Source organism: Pseudonaja textilis, chromosome 1, assembly GCF_049901715.1.
Source record: "Pseudonaja textilis isolate UNSWEBS1 chromosome 1, rPseTex1.2, whole genome shotgun sequence".
Taxonomy (NCBI): Eukaryota; Metazoa; Chordata; class Lepidosauria; order Squamata; family Elapidae; genus Pseudonaja; species Pseudonaja textilis.
Genome location: NC_141990.1, coordinates 57,431,721 through 57,452,899, shown reverse-complemented (window position 1 = coordinate 57,452,899; position 21,179 = coordinate 57,431,721). Strand labels below are relative to the sequence as shown.

The 21,179-nt window shown below is 38.0% G+C and overlaps 1 protein-coding gene across 5 annotated transcripts in view; it reads right to left on the bottom strand.

Moving 5' to 3' along the window:
* Positions 1-1,589: 1,589 nt before the first annotated feature.
* Positions 1,590-21,179, bottom strand: part of MOCS1 (molybdenum cofactor synthesis 1) — a 39,209-nt gene continuing 19,619 nt past the window's right edge. For 2 of the 5 annotated variants that reach the window (XM_026695600.2, XM_087935083.1), the window contains exons 8-11: positions 18,802-18,912; positions 15,407-15,527; positions 14,390-14,456; positions 1,590-7,587 (exon numbers count right to left, since the gene is read on the bottom strand). In XM_026695600.2, coding sequence (XP_026551385.1) covers positions 14,401-14,456; positions 15,407-15,527; positions 18,802-18,912 — 288 coding nt within the window. In that variant the 3' untranslated portion in view covers positions 1,590-7,587; positions 14,390-14,400. The remainder of the gene's footprint in view (positions 7,588-14,389; positions 14,457-15,406; positions 15,528-18,801; positions 18,913-21,179) is intronic. The other 3 variants (XM_026695599.2, XM_087935076.1, XM_087935067.1) reach the window with 2 other exon arrangements.

Sequence of the window (21,179 nt, the reverse complement as noted above, 5' to 3'; positions counted from 1 at the left end):
ACCCTCCAGTTTTCTTTCCAATGCCAATTTCCACCAACGGCCAATGCCACACACAGATATAGCTTATAATATTTCTCTTCAGCACCATGGCTGAAGAATTGGCTGCAGAAGCAGATATTACTAAAGCTTAACTCTTGAATGGAAAGGCATTTGCTTTCCTAAAGCAAATGGCATCAGCCCAGAGTTCTCTAAAGGGGATGAAAGAGCCCTAGCTTCTGAGGTAGAAGAAGCAGAAGCTTTCCTTCCTCCACCCCAGGAGTTTAATAAGATAATTTTTCTCCAAAGGCATAAGGAAGCAGTAGCCATAGCACTTAGACTTACATACATAGTGCTTTACAGCAGGGGTTACCATCCCCGGTCCGTAGACTGGCAGTACTCTGCGGCATGCCATGCAAACAAACAAAGCCCCATCTATGGGAGGCAGATAGCATGCAAACCACCACATACCCCTCCAGTCCGTGGAAAAAGCTTTCTCACACGGAACTGGTCCCTGATGCCTAAAAGGCTGGGGACCGCTGCTTTACAGTCCTATAGTCCTAAGTGGTTTAGAGTCAGCATATTGTCCCCAACAATCTGGGTGTTCATTTTACCAACCTCAGAATGATGGCAGAAGGCAGAATCAACCTTGACACTCTCAGAATCCTGAGAGTGAGCGGTGAGTTAGCCTGCAATACTGAATTCTAATCACTGTGCCACCATGGCTCTTACTAGCTTTGAATCAATACTAGAAGAACCATCTATATACCTTCTTTTTTTAAAAAAATTCTTCCATTAACAGTCCTAGTGAGCCAACAGCAACACTAACATCAGCCTAAAATTGTTTCCATTTCATGGTTTTATTAGAAAACCTTGGAATTTTAACTCAGATCATTTGTTATGGGACACAAGAAGATGGCCTTCCTTTTGTCGTTTCCTCTTCTCTGATATATTAGCTAACAGGAACATAGAATGACAGAGTTGGAAGAGACCTGTATATATATATATATATATATATATATATATATATATATATATATATATATATATATATATATATATATATATATATATATAAAATCATTCCCAGGTATTCTACATGGATAATTCCCAGATGCAAAATACATTCCCAGGTAATCCACATAGACAGAACAAATTCAAAGTACTTATAGATTTTGTGATAATACAATTTTGATTTAACTGAAAAGATTTTTTAGGCCACTTCTCTTAATGTAATTAATGAAATACAGGTTTATCAATGGTTTTTCCATTTCCTAAAATACACTAACATGCTTTCCCTTTCAATGTTTTCTAAAACAAATGTCTAAAAAGATAGGCATTTTTAATTTTGTATACAAATAAAACTACATTTTTTATTCATCAAACAAACTTCCTTTGACATTATGTCCTTCAAAACCCATATTTTAACTCACCAATCATTAATCCATTTTTCATGCACTGCATTATTATTCAATTAACTATTTTGCCCAGTTTTATACAAGAAACTGTAATATCGTGGAACCTGAGAATTCTCCTCTGCTGAAACCATCCTTGAATGGACTCCCTTATCTACAAAGAGTGCATATTCTAATAAATAAATTCACACGCCCTTCCACTGTGTGCAAGTGTTATTTATTTATTTTAAAAGAACATTGTTAGTACAACCTCAGCAAATCTGCATAAACTTTTCATTTACCCAGTAACCATTCCCATTTGTGCGTATATCCAGGAATTATTATATAGACGCATAATGAAAACATTCGAAAAAACATCATTAGTTACTCTGTTTGAATATAAGCAAGAAAAATTAGGACTACCTTCCCAAAACCACAAGAAGGAGATCCCATCTATTCACTAACAGGCAGGTTATAACTTTTTAAAACAAGCCTATCTAAAAACCCTCTTATCAGGGCACAGATTTTTCAGAAAGTAACACAATGCATGCTGAATCATTGTAAATTCTGAGTTTTCTTTCAATAAAATTAATTCTGAAGCCCTTTAAGTATACATTAGGTCACTATATTTATGCATGAAAAACCAAACTTCAGAAAAGATACATTTTTTTTAGTTTAAGTATCTGCTGTTTACATTAAATTACAGACTGAATGGCTGAATAGTAGTCAAGCAAAATGTATTAAGATTTTAACAGTGCTTGGACACTCCTAGACAAACCATCATCCTGTAAGGTTAGAACATGTTACTGCTGCAGAGAAAACAAGTAAAACATCTTTCCAACAGTTGCATTCTTGTTTATTGCACGCATCACAGGAATGTGTGCAGAACAATTTCTCACATCATCAGGGACTTCTATAAGATTCAATGATCTCGAGACATTTGATGTTCTCTGATACTACAGGAAGGAACCAAAATCTAATGATATGCTTCATATTTACACATTTCCTATGCTTCTTATCAAGTGCATTTATAAAAAATGTGTTATTACTTTTCACCATATACAGGACATGTAGGAAAATACATAGCAATGTGAAGCAGCAACAAATCATTTCCCTTCCCTGATAAGGACAAATATGACATACTTCATTCAATTCATAAAGACTTAAAAGATGGAATAACAAGGACTATACATCAGATCTGTCTGTATCTATAGCCATTTTCTGTTTTCTGCTCTCATGCAAAATTGAAATTTGGTGAACAATTTTCTTAAAAATCAGGCACATTCAGGCAAAAGCTAAAATCTTATAGCTAAAATTACCCAGATGCACAGAAACAACTCTAAAGAGACATCAAGAGATAGCGCCAACAATCTTTTCAGGCTGAAGTAATACATCACAATTTGGCCTAGGAGCCAGAATATGTACATTAAATCAAATTTAAAACAAAACAGTTCATCCAGCCAAAATATTGTGAGATATCACACAAGCATATGAACTTCTCAAATTATGGTTATTTTTTAAAAAAAGTCTGCTGATCAGTAGTCTCCATTAAATGGCATCTTGATACTAACCTCTGCAATTGAAGAAACAAGGAGTGACCACAGCAATCAGCCTGTGATTAAGCCTCTTGTCAAGTATAAACTTGAACTATTGCTCTTACTAAGTAATTCAACTGACATTCTGTATACAACAGATAAACTTATGCAATAACAATTTAATCGAACAATACTATTTGATGGAATGAGGAGAATTTAATCAATGAATACCATTTGGTGCAAACAGTAGTTTATGAATTATACAAACAACTGGAGAGAGAGACTATTTTTATTTGGAGACAGTGTGAAAAGTCCAACTGCAGGAAAAAATAAATTGCATTCTACAAAGTTGTCCATTTTCAGCCCCAAGAGAGTATTCTTTTCATTCTCTTTTCCAAACTTGGGACATTCTTCCCTAAAGTTTGTTTTCCTTTGTAAGGCATTTACAATACAATCTAAAAATCAAATAGCAAGAAAAAGTTGATTTTTCACACATATGTTCATTTTAAATTGCTCTCCTCAATCCATGTTTTCTGTTGATGATTTTCAAACCAAGAAACTGACAGAAGGTTGTATGGAGACATAACCAATGGTTTGACTATGGTTTTGGGAATTAAAAAGAAAAGTGGGGAGGTTTTTTTAAGCCCTTTCAGAAATGTCAAATGGAACTGAATGACTGTCCATTATGGTTTATGAATTGCTTCAACAACAGAAATCTTACAAAGCTTTTAATAATCAGAAAGAAGGCAACCAATGCATTTGGGATCAAGTCGTTTTTGCTCTAGGTATTATTTTGCCTTATTCTGGTGAATGCTCACCAGACTTTCTTTCCATGACATTAGACATGTTCACGATTGTCCCATCTTTACAGCTTTATGGAAATACCATATTTTAAAATTACACATCAGAGAAAGATGGGGAACCAACTCCCAATCTTGAAATTACTGCTGAACTACTAACTAATTGGTTGTGGTTAAAAACTTCTGACATTGCTTTATAACTAGTCTTTAAGATTCAACAATAACTAGGGCTGGAATATCTGTCAGTAAGCAATGTGGCCATTAGACAAAACGTCATGTGACCATAGTTTAGTGATGGTAATCCCAGGACTCTCTGTTGCCATACTGAATGCCACTGGTCTTAGGTGAGGGTGACCACCAGATCCAAGCCATTCCTAGCTTGGTTGCTCCCAACCTTGAGCCTTGATAACAGGCTGCTTCCTCTTGAATCTCCCACCCTTAATCTCCCCTTCCCCCCATCTCTGCCCTTTTGGCAGCCCTGCACAGAGGCCCTCTTCAGTTGCAGTGGTGGCACTGGGGCTGCTCCCATCCCCAACTCTGGGTCTCAACTCTAACTCCAGCGCTATCACTGCTACCAAGAAGTGCCGCCTCAAGTGCCCTCCATCTACCTGCACTTTGCAGGTACTGCTGGGCCCACCTGAGCCTAGCTACTTTTGTCCTGCTGCTGACAAGGCCTGGCCCTATGAAGGCAGCCTCTTCTTGAGACGGCTCACGCCATTCTCTGAATAACACATCCCTTCTTGCAATGAAAGATGGTGGTAACTCAAGGGTTATTTGTACTGTCCAAACTCTCTAGTGGTAATCAACCTTGCCAGTGAAGGATGAATGTAAAAACTGCTCACCTTGGATTAGATTTATTAAGGAAAAAAATGGGAAAAAATAACTATACTTCTATATGGAACTATTTAAAGCTAATGCAAAAGTTGTTACATTCTGGTTTTCCTTCTATGTACCTTTGGTGTACTGGGAAGAACCCTCTCTTTTTCAAGCAAACAACTCAGTCTGCCCTTGGGTTTATATGACAGCCACACTGCCAATGGAAGAATTCTCCCATCAACTTTCTATCCTAGATCAAGAACCAATGTTTCTATTCCAGTCGAAGCAATGAAAAACAGGCTAGAGTGGCGAGTGCCACTTGGGGCTATTTACGTTCATAATTTATTTCCCCAATTCCAGGAAATTGTGATAATTATTTGATTAACTAAAAATAAATGTGGAAAAGAGTCACTTTTCAATTATCCTTTAAGCACAATAAGCAAAATGTAGGCACTTCTTTCTGATCGTTTTTGAACTTATTAAAGTGCAAAAAATTATAGAACAAGCACTTTTTATCCAGTCTGTTCTACATGGACCAGGTTTTATCACATCTTGCTGAGAATGGTTGGATTCCAAACATTACCTTATGTGATTTGCACTTGATTGGTTTCAAAATTGCTTTTGATTTAATACTTTAAGTAAATTACTAGATAGCACAATCTGTCCCTTATAAGTTTCATGAAAAAACCTGTTTGAAAATCAGATGTAAAGCTGAAGGTCATTTAATCTGAGAAATCCCAACCTTTAATGGGATTGTGCAGAAATGTCTCTTGGTGCCACTGTTATTTTATTATATTATTCATCTCTTGGTCTTTCATTCAGAGAATCAAAATTACCTCTCCTTGAAATTGACTTCTGAGCATTATTATGTGAAAGGATAATACTGATTGTCCCCTGCATAAACTCTAAATGCCTTGAATAAAACCTTTCTTTTTTTGCCTACTTGAAAGAGCATTTGCTATGTAGATGCATGTGGAGCATATACAGCAGGAGGAGTATTAGCAAAATGAGCCTCAAGCTGTAATCTCCTAATACTGTAGAAGTGCAGGAAAAGATACTACTTTCATTTAAAATGCTATTGATGAGTTTTAAAGCAATGATGTTCAGAATTAAAATACTTTGGTTGGTGTCTAAAGGGTCTTGAATCCGCAAGTTTTCTAGGCAGGGGAAAAATGGATTAGAAAATTTTAAAATAATAACAAAACTGCATCTGTGGCCAGAAACGTAGGATATTTTGTCCTATTTGTTTCAATCCCAGTGCCTTACTTACAAAGAATTATATCCACTTCAATGTTAATGGGCTTGAACATCTAGGGGTTTAAGATTGTTTGCTTATTTATTTATTGTGTTATGAAAGGAAAGCATCAAATCTGACATTCGGTTTTCCATCCCCTCATGCCAGTCAGGTTTAGACATACCCAGAGCATATTTTCTTTTGGGCATGGGCTTCTGAAGAAGAGAGATTTACCCTAGACCAGGGGGGTCAAATTCAATTTCATTGAGGGTTGTGAGTTGCACCAGGGTTGTATTTGACCTCAGGTAAAAGAGCATACTATTTATAGAACTACCATTTTTTTTCATCCAGATTAAAGAGAAATTTATACAGTATTTTTAACTGTATATAGATTAGTTTGTAACTATTCCTAACCAACAAATATTTACCTTCCATTTTGAAAGACAAATTGAAACTAAACTACTATTCAAAATCATATTTAGTCTAGTTGGGAGTGATCCAGGTGACTCACAGTTTGTATTTTCCAGTGTTTGGATACGACAGAATATTAAAATCATAATTCATCTAGGAATTCATCTGGATCTGAATATCCTCAAACAGAAGATTCATGTTGAAATCCGGCTGGATGAATATTTTAGTGCAATTAAAAGGAGATGGAAGAGCAGAACTTTGCACAAAATCAGAAATAAAGGGCTAAACACATGTATCCTTAGAATGACTGCAAATCAGAGCAGTGGGAGAGCTTAGAACTTAAAGCCAAAAAGCTCAGTTGCTACATGAAAGAAATCAGGTAAACAGTAGACTTAGGCCTACGTTATTAGCCAAAACAAAAGAAACAACAGATTATGATTTAGTAAGGTTAATGGCCAGAATTTTGGTTACTAGTACTGGAGACACTGCTGTTAAAATTGTATTCCAGGAATAAGGTATATTGATCTCTTGAATAAAAGGTTTTAATCAGTCTCGCTTAAAGTCACCCCTCTGGCCTCCTTGCTTGCTGAGGAGTTTTACATTTTCAATGATTATGTCATGGCTCACTGCTTTGCACATATCATACACTGTTAAAGCAGAAAGACTGGCAGCCATCAACGCTTCCATCTCCACCCCAGTTTTTCCACGGGTGCGGCACAGAGCCTGAATGGTAACAGTATGTTTTTCTGCATCCAGACTGAGAGTAACCTCAACCAGGTTCAATGGAACATTATGGCACAGTGGAATGAGCTGGCTTGTTAGCTTGGCTCCCTGGATTCCCGCTATCTGGGCCACTGCAAGCACATCACCTTTTTTAATTTGGTTCTGTTGTAATAAGTTAAATGCCTTTGCACCCAGATGGACCACAGCACAAGCCACTGCAATCCTTTCTGAATCTGGCTTCCCTCCAACATCTACCATTGATACCTGGCCTTCTCGGTCAACGTGGGTTAAACAATCAGAGGCACCAAGACATTTGGAAGTTGAAAGAGATCTCCAGCCCTTCTCTGCTTGGCTTACCATCCTGGAACAAATGTCTCGAGTCACATGGGAAGCCTGTTTGGGGAGAGGAATTCCTGTCCAAAGGCACTTGTCATTCAAGCTGCAGCTCAAAGTCTTCTGAAGAAAGCAATTGCTACTGAGCTGAGTTTGTGAAATCCTTGATGCAAGCTGTCGTGCTGAGTAAGATCCTGGCAAGGCATGGTGTCCTGTAAACATATTTGTTTTAAACTTTTTCCCCATCTGTTTGAATAAACTTTCTTTCAGTGTCAGGCATTGCCCTTGTCTGAGGCCCCAATCTTTCAAATTTGCTTGGTCCTCCAGGGCATCTTGGAGAAGTGGAAATGACCTTGATGTTGCTTCTGGGAATGGGGAGAGGGGGGGAGGAAAGCAACACAAGTCGATGTTAGAAGAGAAAAACTACTGTTGATTTTATGCAGTGTTCTACAAATTCCCATAAAGCACAGAGAGAAAAATAAACCTTCTAAAAATACCCTTCTGAATAAGGAATCCTTTCTTAAATTTTCCAGCATTCTTATCAGTTGTTAGAAAGTAGTTGCCCATAATTCAAAGGACTATGTTAATTCTGGCCTTGGATAGGACTTGGCACTGATTCTTGAATAACAACTCTCTCTATACTACATGGCAATCTGTATTTGGAAAAAAAAAACTTGGGTACTTCAAGTGCAATATGTATACGCAGCATGGGAATAATCCAAGGGAAATGAAAGGCCAAGTTGGCAATGGATGTGTTCAGTTTAGAAATCCAATGATAACTTCCAAAGCTGGCAGAAATCCAGTTCCAGAATTCCACCTTATCCAGAAACCATATAAGCAATCAAATACAGGACTTATACAGATACTGCTATGTTTCTTGATGGAATTAGGGCTTCTGAAGCCATTCTAAAAAGCTTGCTGCTTACCTTCCACTCTAATTGAAAAGCAGTAGACAGGGCTCACTCATACATAGTGGTGACACAGTGGTTATCTATTTAAAATATTTGTATGGCTGCTGGTCTTAAGCACACCTCTAGGTGACACATGACAATAAAAGTGCGATACTAACTATAAAATAGTAAACCACACCCACACACAAAATCCCACCAAAATTTGAAGGACAGCGTTTTCTTATCTGTCCATGAAAAACCCAAACAGGATTTCTTGCTGACGGAGAATATAAGTCAGATACTATCCCGCAAAATCCCTTCCTCTATAATTTTGAGCTGTCTTAATTTGTCCTTTAAAATGGAAGTAGGAAAATCTATCTCTCTGAGGTGTATTAGTTAATAAATTAGAAAATAGTAGAGGGCGTGCATAATATTTCAATTGAAAACCTCCTGCTTCAAATTCAAGATAGATTATTCAAATTCAAGATAGAGCAGTCCATTGTGGAAGTATTTTGACTCCTGGATGGTTAGAACAAGCCATTGTGAACTCGAAACAATGGAGTATTTCTAATTTGAAACATTTTGGTACATCCCTAGAAAGCAACTTCAGAGTCATTAATGACCACAGAATCCTTCCCCAACTAAAAATCCCTTGCACAAAAAGCCTAGAATTTTAAAGCTATGAATTATACAGATTCTAAAAGTATACCCAGATATTATCAAACAAATAAAGAATGGCTGAAAAAGGCAGAACAGAGAACAGAAAATTAAGGCAAACATGAGAACAGCTTTCAAATTGCTGAAATTACAGCAAATATACTACCATACTGTTCTTGAGGGCAGTACTATGAATAATGGGAGTTTAAAAAAAAGATTTAAGGCTCTTACTAATAGAAAGGAGTTATTCAACAGTTGAACAGATTGCCTTCCATAACAAAAGTGTAAAATAATCATTTGTTCAGGGATGTTTTATTTATACCTGTCCCTTTCTCTGAGCTCCACACAAACACACACCTCCATTCCTGAACCACTTTGGAAGTGTAAGAGTAGGTTATATCATCAAGCACAAAACTGCATTTCATTCAATTATATCTAAAATAAGTACAGGTAGTCCTTGGATTATGACCATAAATTGAGCCCAACATTTCTGTTGTTAAGTGAGAAATTTATTAAGTGAGTTTTGCCCCACTTTATGACTTTTCTTGCCACTTCTTGTTAAGTGAATCACTGCAGGTGATAAGTTAGTAACCTGATGGTTAAGTGAACTTGGCTTCTGCATTGACTTTGCTTGTCAGAAGGTTGCAAAAGGGGATCACATGATCCCAGGACACACAGCAATGGTCATAAATTTGAACCAGTTGCCACGCCTCTGAATTTTGATCCCATGATCATGGGGATGCTACAAAAACAGACATAAGTCACATTTTCCAGTGCCATTGTAACTTTGAATGGTCCCTAAACAAACTATCGTAAGTTGAGGACTACCTGTACAGTAATGTTTACCCCGACACTGTAAACTTTTACAGTACACCTAATCCAAGATGTGGCTTCTTGGTTGTAAAGTACAGACAAAATTTCCAGAGACCATAACTACTTTTCCATTGTCATACCCAGAAGTTAAAAGCAGTTCTTTGCAACTGCCAGCTCTGGCCACATTAACAAGAGGCACGCTTGGCCTAGTGCTGCCAAGAGCTTGTAAATTCCTTCCTCAATCTGTTATCTTTATTTGGGTCAATTTCAGTTCCAAGCTTACTGGGAATCAGCTTCCACTCATTAATCCCTTGGCTATGGCCATGCCAGAGCCTAGTGCCAAGGACCAAGTTAAAAGGCGATTTTCTAAAAACATAATGGAAGGCATGCTTTTTAGATACAAGAGAGGAAAAAGGAAAGTGAGATGGGAAGAAGTAGCCAAATCTCTCTTTAATGATGTGCACCTTTACAAAGTTTTGGTTTCTGTAGTGGTTCGCTGGCAGCAGGTGCGGATGGCAGAGATCTTTGATAGCAAGGATTCGGACGAGGGGCCTGCGTGTGATGCAGGGATGGGGCCAGGACTATCAAAGAGTGGGGTGCTGCCTTCAGAGCTTGTGGAGTCTGGCAGCAGTGACACAGAAGACTCCAGGGAGCCTGTGCCAAGTGCACCTGTGCGCAGGGCTGCTCGAAGGAAAGAGTAGCTGAAGCAGCAAGGGCGACTTGGGAGTAAGGCTGGAAAGTGATGCCCCTCCCATAAGGGATAAAAACCAGCCCCCGGGGATGTGTTCTTTGCAGGAAGCAAAGTAGTTTTTAGACTCATAGTCCTTGTTGAAGCTCTGCTTACTCTGGTTTGTTTTTGAAACTTCTGACGGTGGATATTTAATCAGTAATTAGTTTTCTGTTCTTGGAAGCCTTTTGCAACCTTGAAAGGGTTAGCTTTTGATATTGGACAATTAGGTTTAAATGTCTCTTGGCTGGGAATGCACTGAATTCCCAGTGCCGCATTAGAATAGGTTTGCTTTTATACACAAATTGTGTTTGTTTAATTTGAACGAGGCTTGGGTCAGAACAGTTTCCCCCTCTCCTTCTCCCTCTTTTAGTTTGCAATGAGACTTTTTCTGGGGTGGGGAGGGTAGCAATTCTATTTTATTTCCAATAGCTAAGAGACTAAGAAAGAAGTAACGATGCTCAATGCACCCATCAGAGGATTTCTTTAGGGTGTCAGGAATTGTTTTTGATTCAGCAGAAATTCTTTCTTACCCAGAAACATAATCATGTTCTGTCTATCTCTATGTTCATGGCCCTGGTTTCTTTTTTGAGAATGCAAGAGCCTTTTCTTACAACTTTTAATTGCTGGAACTAAGGCAGAGGGGAACCTACCCTGATCAAAGACAGCTAAGACCATTGTCTAAAATTATTGCAGCCTATCAAGTGTGTGCTGTGCATGTCACTTTTTCTTCCTGCCCCACAAAACAATGTGGTGCCCATCTGAGAACATTATATTCTTTGACAGATTAGAATTCAGCAAGTCCACTTTCACACCATTATTTTCACACTGTGAATGTATATAGCTAGCTGTTCCAGAGGTACTGGGCAACAAATCCCATGCAAGCTTCGGTGACTTCTTCCTCTCACAGCCCTAACAACCAATTGAAAGGAACAAACCCTAAATTAATTTTGAAAGCTGACAACTTAAATTTCCACTTTGGTTCTTAACTAAGCAATCTTAATTCTAGAAGTGAGAGTGTACACATAAATCATCCATGTATGTGTTCAACTCGTTTGTGAAAAATTCATATAAGTGATATTAATGGGTAGAGAGAAGAAGAGCTATATAATAGAACAAAGTTCTTATATTCCAGTATTTCTTTAGAACTGAACTTTTTGAGATATGGCCGATCCTTATACAATAGGGAGTTAACAATCTTTTTGACAGCCATTGTACAAAATGACATTATTACTCTCAGGAGGGCTGGCTCTGAGTCTTGATCTCCCTCCCTCTTTCTCTTGGATTTTCATGTTTTGATAATATCATCTCCAAGTTTTCAAGGGAAAACGTGAAATATCATGAGATTTGGAAAGCTCGTGAAATTTCCCTCACTTTAATTTAATTTAAAAAGCATTATTTAATTTTGAACTTTTATAGATGCCAGGTTGTTGTGGATGTTATACATATATCCCTATTACTGTATATCAGAATGTGTTTTTAATTGACTCTACTGACCTCTAAGATCCTGTGTAGTTCTCAGTTGCATTTATAGAGGGGTAATTTGAAGAGCAACACAGAATTCCTGCATAGGATTTCTGCCTGCTGAAGTCAATTTATGAAATGATCCCTTCTTTATCGGATTCTTTTTGCACACCCGAGGTTCCCCCACCTTTTCCATTAGAGACCACAGAGACATTGGATACCTGCCACGTACATTTTGTAACACATTACATAAAAATCTGCCTACCTTTGCAAATCTGAGAATAAACTTTAGGTTACACAAAACTGGGCATTCTCCCAAAATGTTGGGACTCCATTTCCCCAAAGTCCTGACCAACACAGCCTTTGAGTGAAAATTGCAGTGTTGTAATCCCAACAGAACACCATTGTTAAATGAGTCCCTGTGCTTTGCTTTCCAACTATTATATACTTAGAGATAAAATTGTAGCAATGTGCCGGTGAAAGTTACTATTTTCATAGCATAGGTTGACTCAACCTTCCAACCTTCTGAGGTCGGCAAAATGAGGACTCAGATTGTTGAGGGCAATATGCCGACCCTGTAAACCATTTAGAGAGGTTGTAAAGCACTATGAAGTGGTATATAAGTCTAAGTGCTATTGTATAGTGTATGAGAAGCAGAGAAGATCCATACCAAGATTGGCAGGAGAGACTGTTCCCATAAACAGACTATGAGCTTATGACTGCATGAAGACAAGGGCAACTAGAGTATGTCAACACAGAATTTCAGACTATATTCATTGTTTTGCAGAAGTCTTAAATGCAATCTTTGTCTTTTTGCAATTCATCAAGCCTTCCACGCTGCTAATGAGTTTATGTGAAGGAGAACATCAAAAGAAAACATTAAGATTAAACTGTATTTTAACAAAAAAAAAAACCCTCTGAATAATTCAAGAAAAAAAAGAGGGAAAACAAGACAATTTACTCATTTTGCAATTTGCAGATGATACTAAGATGGCAGGAATACCCAAGAAGACAGGCTCAAGATCCAGATGGATCTTGACAGACTAGAACACTGGGCCGTATCTAACAAAATGAAATTCAATGTAGAGAAAAATAAAGTCCTACACTTAGGCAAGAAAAACCAAAGGTACACATATAGACTGTGGGAAACCAGGCTCAACAGCAGTAACTGTGAGAGGGATCTTGAAGTCTTAGCGGACAACCAGCTAAATATGAGCCAGCAGTGTGCAGCAGCAGCCCAAAAAGCTAATGCAATCCTAAATTGTATTAACAGAGGGATACAATCAAGATCAAGGGAAGTACTAATACCACTCTATAAAGCCTTAGTAAGACCACACCTAGAGTACTGCATCCAGTTTTGTTCACCACATTATAAAAAAGATGTTGAGACTCTAGAAAAAGTACAGAGAAGAGCAACCAGGATGATTAGGGGACTGGAGGCTAAAACATACAACGAACGGTTGCCGGAACTGGGCTTGGCTAGTCTAGTGAAGAGAAGGACCAGGGGAGACATGATAGCAGTCTTCCAATATTTGAGGGACTGCCACAGGGAGGAAGGGGTCAATCTATTTTCTAAAGTGCCTGTAGGCCAGACAAGGAATAATGGATGGAAACTGAACAAGGAGAGATTTAACCTGGAAACAAGGAGAAACTTTCTGACAGTGAGAACAATCAACCAATTGCCCTCGGAAGTTGTGGGAGCGCCATCACTTGAGACTTTCAAGAAGAGATTGGACTGCCATTTGTCAGAAATGGTGTAGGGTTTCCCGCTTGGGTGGGGGGGTTGGACTAGATGACCTACAAGGTCCCTTCCAACTCTGATTATCTGTTATAGCATTCACTATAGGTCCTCTCTTGGACTTTGGACCTTCTATCCACTTTCTACTGATTCACACAACAGCTATCTTCATGGAACTTTGTAATCTGCTTCAAATTAATTTGGGAAGCTGCCTGAGTTGCTCTATATATTCCTGCAGTAGTCTGTAAATCATAACAAAGCTGGTTCTACCTTAGTCACAAAGACTATGCTATTTGCAGGGAGAAAGTCAGTGGTCGCTTTTCCCAAGGTGCAGAATGCATGGCCTTACCAGACGTAAGGAATTTAAGTCCCAGATACAGAATTTAAGTCCCAGATACATAGCTGTGTGTAGGCAGCCAACTTCCCATTCCAAAACCAGCTGGAAGGAGCCTGTCTTTGCATCCAGCTTCCTTTGCTCTCCCCCACAAACGTCTTATTCAATTACAGGCAAACCTCCAAATGTATGGTTTACCACATGGTTCTCCCATGCTGTGGAAATGCTAGTAGTTAATTGTTCCCATTTCCCAAATTATCTATATCCCATCCTTCTAATTCTAGCAATATACCAGATCTTAAGGTTTAAGTACAGAGCCCCAAGGAACAGCTACATAATAAAATTCACGCTTACAGACTGGAGAATGGAAGCTCAGAAACCTCCACGTTAGTTTGATCTGCATGTACCAAAAGGGTTAGGGTTAGGGCCCCAGATGATGCTTTTTAAAAAGAAAATGTGCACATATTTCTACTATTCATTTAGAAAATGTTTAGTCTCTGTTTACAGGTTGTGAACCGTCTTGCATAACTTAAGTACTTCTTACGTGCTGATTGGTCACCCACCAATGAGGACCATTGGCCTGTTCTTCATTTGGGAAATGTTGAACATGCCTGAGAAGAAAATAATGAACATGCAAAAATTATTAATACTCCCAGATTTTATATTAATGGAAATAGTGCAAAAATACAAAATAAAAATGTTGGTGATGGTATGGATGTTGGCATTCAAAGTATTAAGCAATCATCTCTTGAAGTGGTACTTATGAATGGGGAAACAGAGAAAGCAAAACCAGACTATGAAAACAATTCACATAAGAAATGAAAAACAGCAGTCTATAACATAATTTGAAGGACTTATCCCCAAAATAATATACCAAATATGATCCTTAATCAAAGGACTTATATGCTGTAAAACAATGGCAGGAAATTTTTCAGTGGCTAGGGGCAAAACTTTATTTTATATTTTTAGATTTCTTTATTTTAGATTTTTTTAGACAGCCTAGGAATGCTGTAACATCATGTCAAAATTGGCAGGAGCAGTGTTTGTGATTCTTTTCCTTCCTTCTGTCCCATAAAATGAACTCTGAACAAACACAGGGTAACATATTTGGATAACATGAGAAGACTGCAAGAAAGGGAAATCAATACTTCCTGATTCCTGTCAGCATAAAGTACAGCAGAACTATTGTAGAGTGCAAATTATTTTTAATTTAAAATGTTTCAAGCACAAAACGGCTTTTCTGTTACTACCGAGTGTCTCAGTTTTGATCTCAGTCTTTTGAATCAAAATAATGTTATTTTGAGCCTGGAACTCTTTTTTTGGATGAAATGGAACAGAACTGGAACTCTGCCGGTAAGATTAGAATAATCCATTTTGAATTCAAGAACTGGGATGTTTTAGTCTTGATCAATTTTGATTTGGAAGCATTGTATACATCCTTAAATCATAACATTTGATTTCACTTTAAGACGTTTGCACTGTATTGTGCTTATTCTTAATAATCCAGCTCTGCCTACGCATCTGGGAGAGAGAGAAAAATAACTTCCACAAAATGGCATACCTGCATGTTGTTTCTTCTTTCTGCCAACAGCTGTCCCAATAATCTGGATCAACTCCTCTTCAGAGGCATTACATCGTAAGTGATCCCGTAAGGACACTTCTGAATTTCCAAAAAGGCAGACCTGAAATAAGAACAGAAGATGAACTGAGAGGATGACATCGCTTCACTCCCCATCAGGTTATATGGATTTAGCACTACAGAAAAGTTCATTAAATTCTCAAAACATTTTAGTTCCAGACTATCTTTCAAAAGAAAATGTTGGTTGCTCCAACAATGAATCAGTTTTGCAACTTACAATAACTGGCAATGGTTGTACAAAATGCCAGCTGCCATTATCCTTATCTTGAAGAGGCAAGCAGACAACCGCTACTTCATCTGAAGATGGAAAACAACCATAAAACTTTCCCCTGTCTCCCAAGTTCATTCCCACACACCATTATAGTAAGAGAACAGTCCCTGGGAACTGCAGGAACACAACAAGAGTGTGCACTAATGTAGGCTTGTTTATTCAATTTTACAAAGTTCTTCCAAGGATGAGGACTTAGAAGTCAGTACAGACTGGAAGCTAACATGCAACATTCACAAGTTGGGCATATCTCCTATGCAATGTTTCCTTTGGAAATGATAGCATGTTCTACTGATCTGCAAACATTTTGAGGTCAAACTTTGAAGCAGACTATTCCAACCTCCAAGTACAGTCAGAAACTTTAGGGTGAGAATGGCATTGAATTTAAAATGTTTGACTTGCATCTAACATTCTATCCAAAAGGATTGTTTTTCTCTGGGTTGAGGATTGTATTTAGCTTTTGATTGATATCCCAAGGGCTGCCCTCTAGGAAACGAGTATGAACTGGACAATTAAGTGAATGGAGCCAGGACAAGAACTAGATTTATTTTAACATAAATGAACTTAATTAGGAATTTAATATTTTTTGTTGAATTAAAAAGTTCCCCTTCTTTTGGAAGGACTCAAGTTCTGCAGCCTCTGGGACAAAAGTTGTATGTATATGGGTTGCACAATGATTTTTTTCTGAAAGATACAGAAGTATACTACTACTATCACTAATAATAATAAACTATCTCCTGGCTGTTAGGTAAAGAAAAGTAAGCACTATCAATGGTCCAGCACTCTAAATTTAAATAACAGATGTTATACATGGTTCTACCTGTAAAGACATCTAGCTTTCTTTTATGGAAAGAAGATAAAAATTGTGTTACTCTTGGTACTAGTAGTCTGTTACTTTTCTATGACTGAGTTCAAACTAAGAATAGAAATGTTATTATTCACCAATATCTGATTTACTGCATGCTACTTCATATCCCCTAAAGCTATTGGGGAAACATTTATTTATAGGCTGCCCATCGTACCTTAAAGTAAATCTGGGTGGCTTATAATGATAAAAGATAAAAACTGTATAACCTAAAAACATAAATAATACAAAATCCAAACACTATGGCCCAATTAAAAGATGGGGAAGGTGGGATTGATGCTCCTAAGCTAAGTGGCAGAGCTAGGTCAGCAGCTCCCAACCTTTTGGGCACCAGGGACCAGTTCCATGGAAAGAGGTTTTTCTGTGGACTGGAGGGGGTGTGGTTTCACATGATACTTGCATCCTTTGGACAGGGCTTCGCTTGTTGGCATGGCCTGGTTTCTGGCATGTCACATCCTGGGGCCAGTCCACAGATCGGGGGTTGAGGACCACTGCTTTAGGCTCTTATGGAAGATTGATGGGGCTATCCTTACTCCAAGGGGCAAGATGTTCCACAGGGTAATGGCAGAGAAGGCCCTTCTTCTAGATCTTGCCAGCCAAAATAATTGAGCTGACAGGGCCTACAGCATGCCTTCTCTGATGCCAAGGGGTGGAGAAGCCAATCCCATTGAGATAGGTTGGTCCTACAAGCTCCCTGGACCCATGCCATGAAGGGCTTTAAAGGTGATTATCAACACCTTGAATTGCATCTGGAAGCAGACTGGCAGCCAATGCAACTCACAGAGCAATGGTGTTACATACGCCATTCTTGGTGCCCCAAGAACTGCTCGTGTGGCTGCTATCTATATCAGCTTTAGCTTCCAAATACTCTTCAGGATTCTTGACTCTTGCAACTATATCAGCATAGCCTTTTGATTTTTTTGGCAATAAAACAGGAGTGGTTTGCCACTGCCTCTTTCTGTTTTTCTTTGTTAATTTTTGTAAACATCTCAGTCTAGCCAACAGCACCAAGATTTCCTAGTGTCCTCTTGTCCAAATACTACATTCAATGTTGCGTTAGTTGTTTTGAGATCAGCAAAGATCAACTAAGTGTGGCCACCTGCTGGTGTGCTTTAATTCAAACTTCTCCTAGCATGAGGCAAAGTACTGGCTTGAATATTTCAAGGACATTAAGATCAAGCTCTGTAAGTCATTTAAGCTAATGAACTTGCTCTAACTTAGTGTCAACAGATATTAATGCAATGCTTGCTGTCACCAATTGTGGGAGTTGGAACTTTTAAGCACCAAGTCTGAACTAATTACAAATAACAACTTTCAACGTGACAGGAAAATTGATCATCCTCTCCCTGCTCTCCCCTCCCATCTCACTACTTGGTCTGTACCCCACATGTCTGATTTAATAGTGCTTGCCAATTACCACTTACAAGACAATTTCAATTAAAAGACTAAAGTATATTTACTTCCCATCAGTTTTCATATTTGAATACAATGTATTAGAAAAGAAAGAAAAACAAAATTTAAGGAAACAGCAAAAGTATGCTTGCTTCAAGTAATAAACTAAACAAGAATTGTTATATAATGTACTACTTTTGTTTATAGTATTTATCCAAGAGAGTTTTTATGCTGTTCTGAATGCAATGCCCATTTCTTATGAGCTCCATCCATGTCAAATAAATAATTAATTTATTGTTATCATAATAATTTGCCAAGTTGTACCTCCTTGGTTAATATGGGAGTCCAAATTAAACCATTCCAGAGAGATAGGTGTTAGCCTTTGCTTGAAACCATACAGTGAGGGCACCCATTTCCCTGGATACATTATCTTTTGCACTATAAGATGTACCTGACCATAAGACGCACCTGGGTTTAGAGGAGAAAAACAAGAAAAAAAATTCAGGTGGAGCCTGAGAGGACCACAGATAGGTGTCCTCCCATGTGCCAGCTCTGTCTATTGACTCCTGCACTGTGGAAAAGAGACAGAAGAGGCAGGCAATGACAAAGATAGAAGAGGCGGGGTTCACACTGTAAAAGGACTGCGCCGCCATGGCCTGGCTGCTATTCATCAAATGACCGGCACTGATGCACAGACATTTCCACCCACGTTTTTTGGGGAAAAGTGCTTCTTATAGAGCGAAAAATACAGTAACTGGTTCCATGATCAAACAGTGAAAGCAATAGAGTTACCTTCAAATTCCCATCAGCTGTGATCCTTAGCCGATTGCAGGATCCACAGAAATGCTCAGACATGGAAGTGATGAAGCTAACTTTCCCTTGAAAATTTGGTACCTTATATGCCTATTAAAAGTCAAACATGGGAGCAAAATGAAAAAAGATCAATGAAGTTAATCCCATCATTTGTACTTCATTCCTAAAATTTCTTCTAGTTTGTGAAAGGAGAAGCTAGGGATGCACAAATGTTTTGAATTCAAACTTTTGTCAAATTCAAAACACCTTGCCTCAAGCAGAAAACAGCTGTCTCCAATGTGAAATATATTTATTAAATGCATTAATTAAATTTATAGGCTGCCTGACTCCATCACGACTCTGGGAAACATATAGTATACATTGAAAACAATAAATTGTAAACAATACAAAAAGCAGATGTCCAGAAAAATAACTCAAATTCTGATGAACTAATTATCACTATAAAACGTTTGTCATCCATTCTAGCTCAGATCCTGGAGGAAAGAGTCAGATTTTAAGGGTTCATCTGAATAAGGTCAGAGTGGGACTAAATAAATTTATTTAGCAGATGTCCAGAAAAATAACTCAAATTCTGATGAACTAATAATCACTATAAAACATTTGTCATCCATTCTAGCTCAGATCCTGGAGGAAAGAGTCAGATTTTAAGGGTTCACCTGAATAAGGTCAGAGTGGGACTAAATAAATTTATTGGGGGATATAATTCTAGAAGGTGGGTGCTCTGATAAAGAAGGCCCATTTCAGGATTCCCTCAGACAAAATTATTTAGTCAGTGGGACCCAGAACATATGCTGAATGTGTAGGATAGGCAGACTGGATCCAACTACATACACACAAAAAGATAACTATTAGAGCACTATATCTACCATCCCAAATCCCTATAGATGACCCTGAAGAATATCATGGTTGACGGTACTTTAGAAAATGCTAAGACATCAAAGAGAACCATGATAGCTTCATCATCTCAGTATTATATCCCAGTATAAAACCAAGCATAAAAGGTTATAGATAATATGTATTTTCCAGATTATCCATATCCAGCTTGCTCTCTGAAGCTACAGCATGACCACTTTTTCAACAATTTTCCCCAAGAAATGAAAGTTGGTGAGTGGATGAAAATTATCCAAGACTGTCCACTTCAGCAAAGGCTTCTTGAAGAGGGAGTGAAGCATCTCTTCCTTCAAGCTGTACCACCCCCTCTTTCAGCAAAACGAATATTATTGCACAGACCCAACTATACAGCATCCCCCAAGTGGTTTTAACCACCCAAGGAGTGAGCCCCCAATTGGTTTGGTGGATTTGAGGATCTTCAGCAGCAGAAAGCATTTGAGGCAACTCTACAAGACCTTGCCTTTGTCAACTCAATAGGATCTGGACAGTTAGAGGACAATTGCAAGCAAGTCTGTGCAGCTTTATCTATCAGATGAAAGCTCTCCAGATTACCCTGTAACTTCATCTCTGCCTAGCTAGGAACTAGTCATCTTAAAAAAAATGAACAGCTATCTGCAGCTGAGATAAAAACCTTATCACCATTGTGCAATCTCTAATATGTGTTTTTACTTATGTTCTGTTGGATTCATTGTCTTCTTTCCAATGGCACTTTTGACATTTCATCTTCTTAGAGAACCAGAGTTCCTTGGGATTGACTCTCAGTAAGAAGCCACACAGAAACAATCCAATCCAACTCCTTTGACAGATATCTATTTCAGGAAGTGACCAATAGCTCCATCAAGCTACCCATCAGATCCTCAGGAACGATTTCAATCTCCCCCTGAAACCTTATAGGGTGGACTAGACTAATCTAATATCTGTATTCACCAATGGCATCCAAAGTTAACCCCAGCATGCCTAAACTCAATCAGAGATTAATGGAATGGGCTACTTCTGAGTTTTATAGAAGTATCTTAGGCTCAATCCATTTTACACTCAAAATAGCTGTATGTAAATGATTTTACAGAATGAAATGTTACTATGAGGTCAAAAAGTCACCAGTAAAAATATTCATGTATCAATAGTATGCTGGGAATCAATTACTGAATTTGGGATTATATTAGTCCTTCAATAAGTAGGGATATATATTATCTTTATGATATAGAGCAAACACTACTAGTATTGTAAGGATTATCTTACCAACAATTTCCTGTTAAACTTATTTCTACAAAGGTCTAACATGCTAGACGGAAAAATTCATGACAACATTTTAATGATATGTGTTTAGATGAAGGCTATTTTAAAATTCTTACGTGCTGCATACTTCTCTGTTAGAAACATTATGCAAATCATGTACAAATCACATGTATTATGGAACACATTTATATTATAAACACAACAGCAGTTGTCATGGATATAACTGTAAA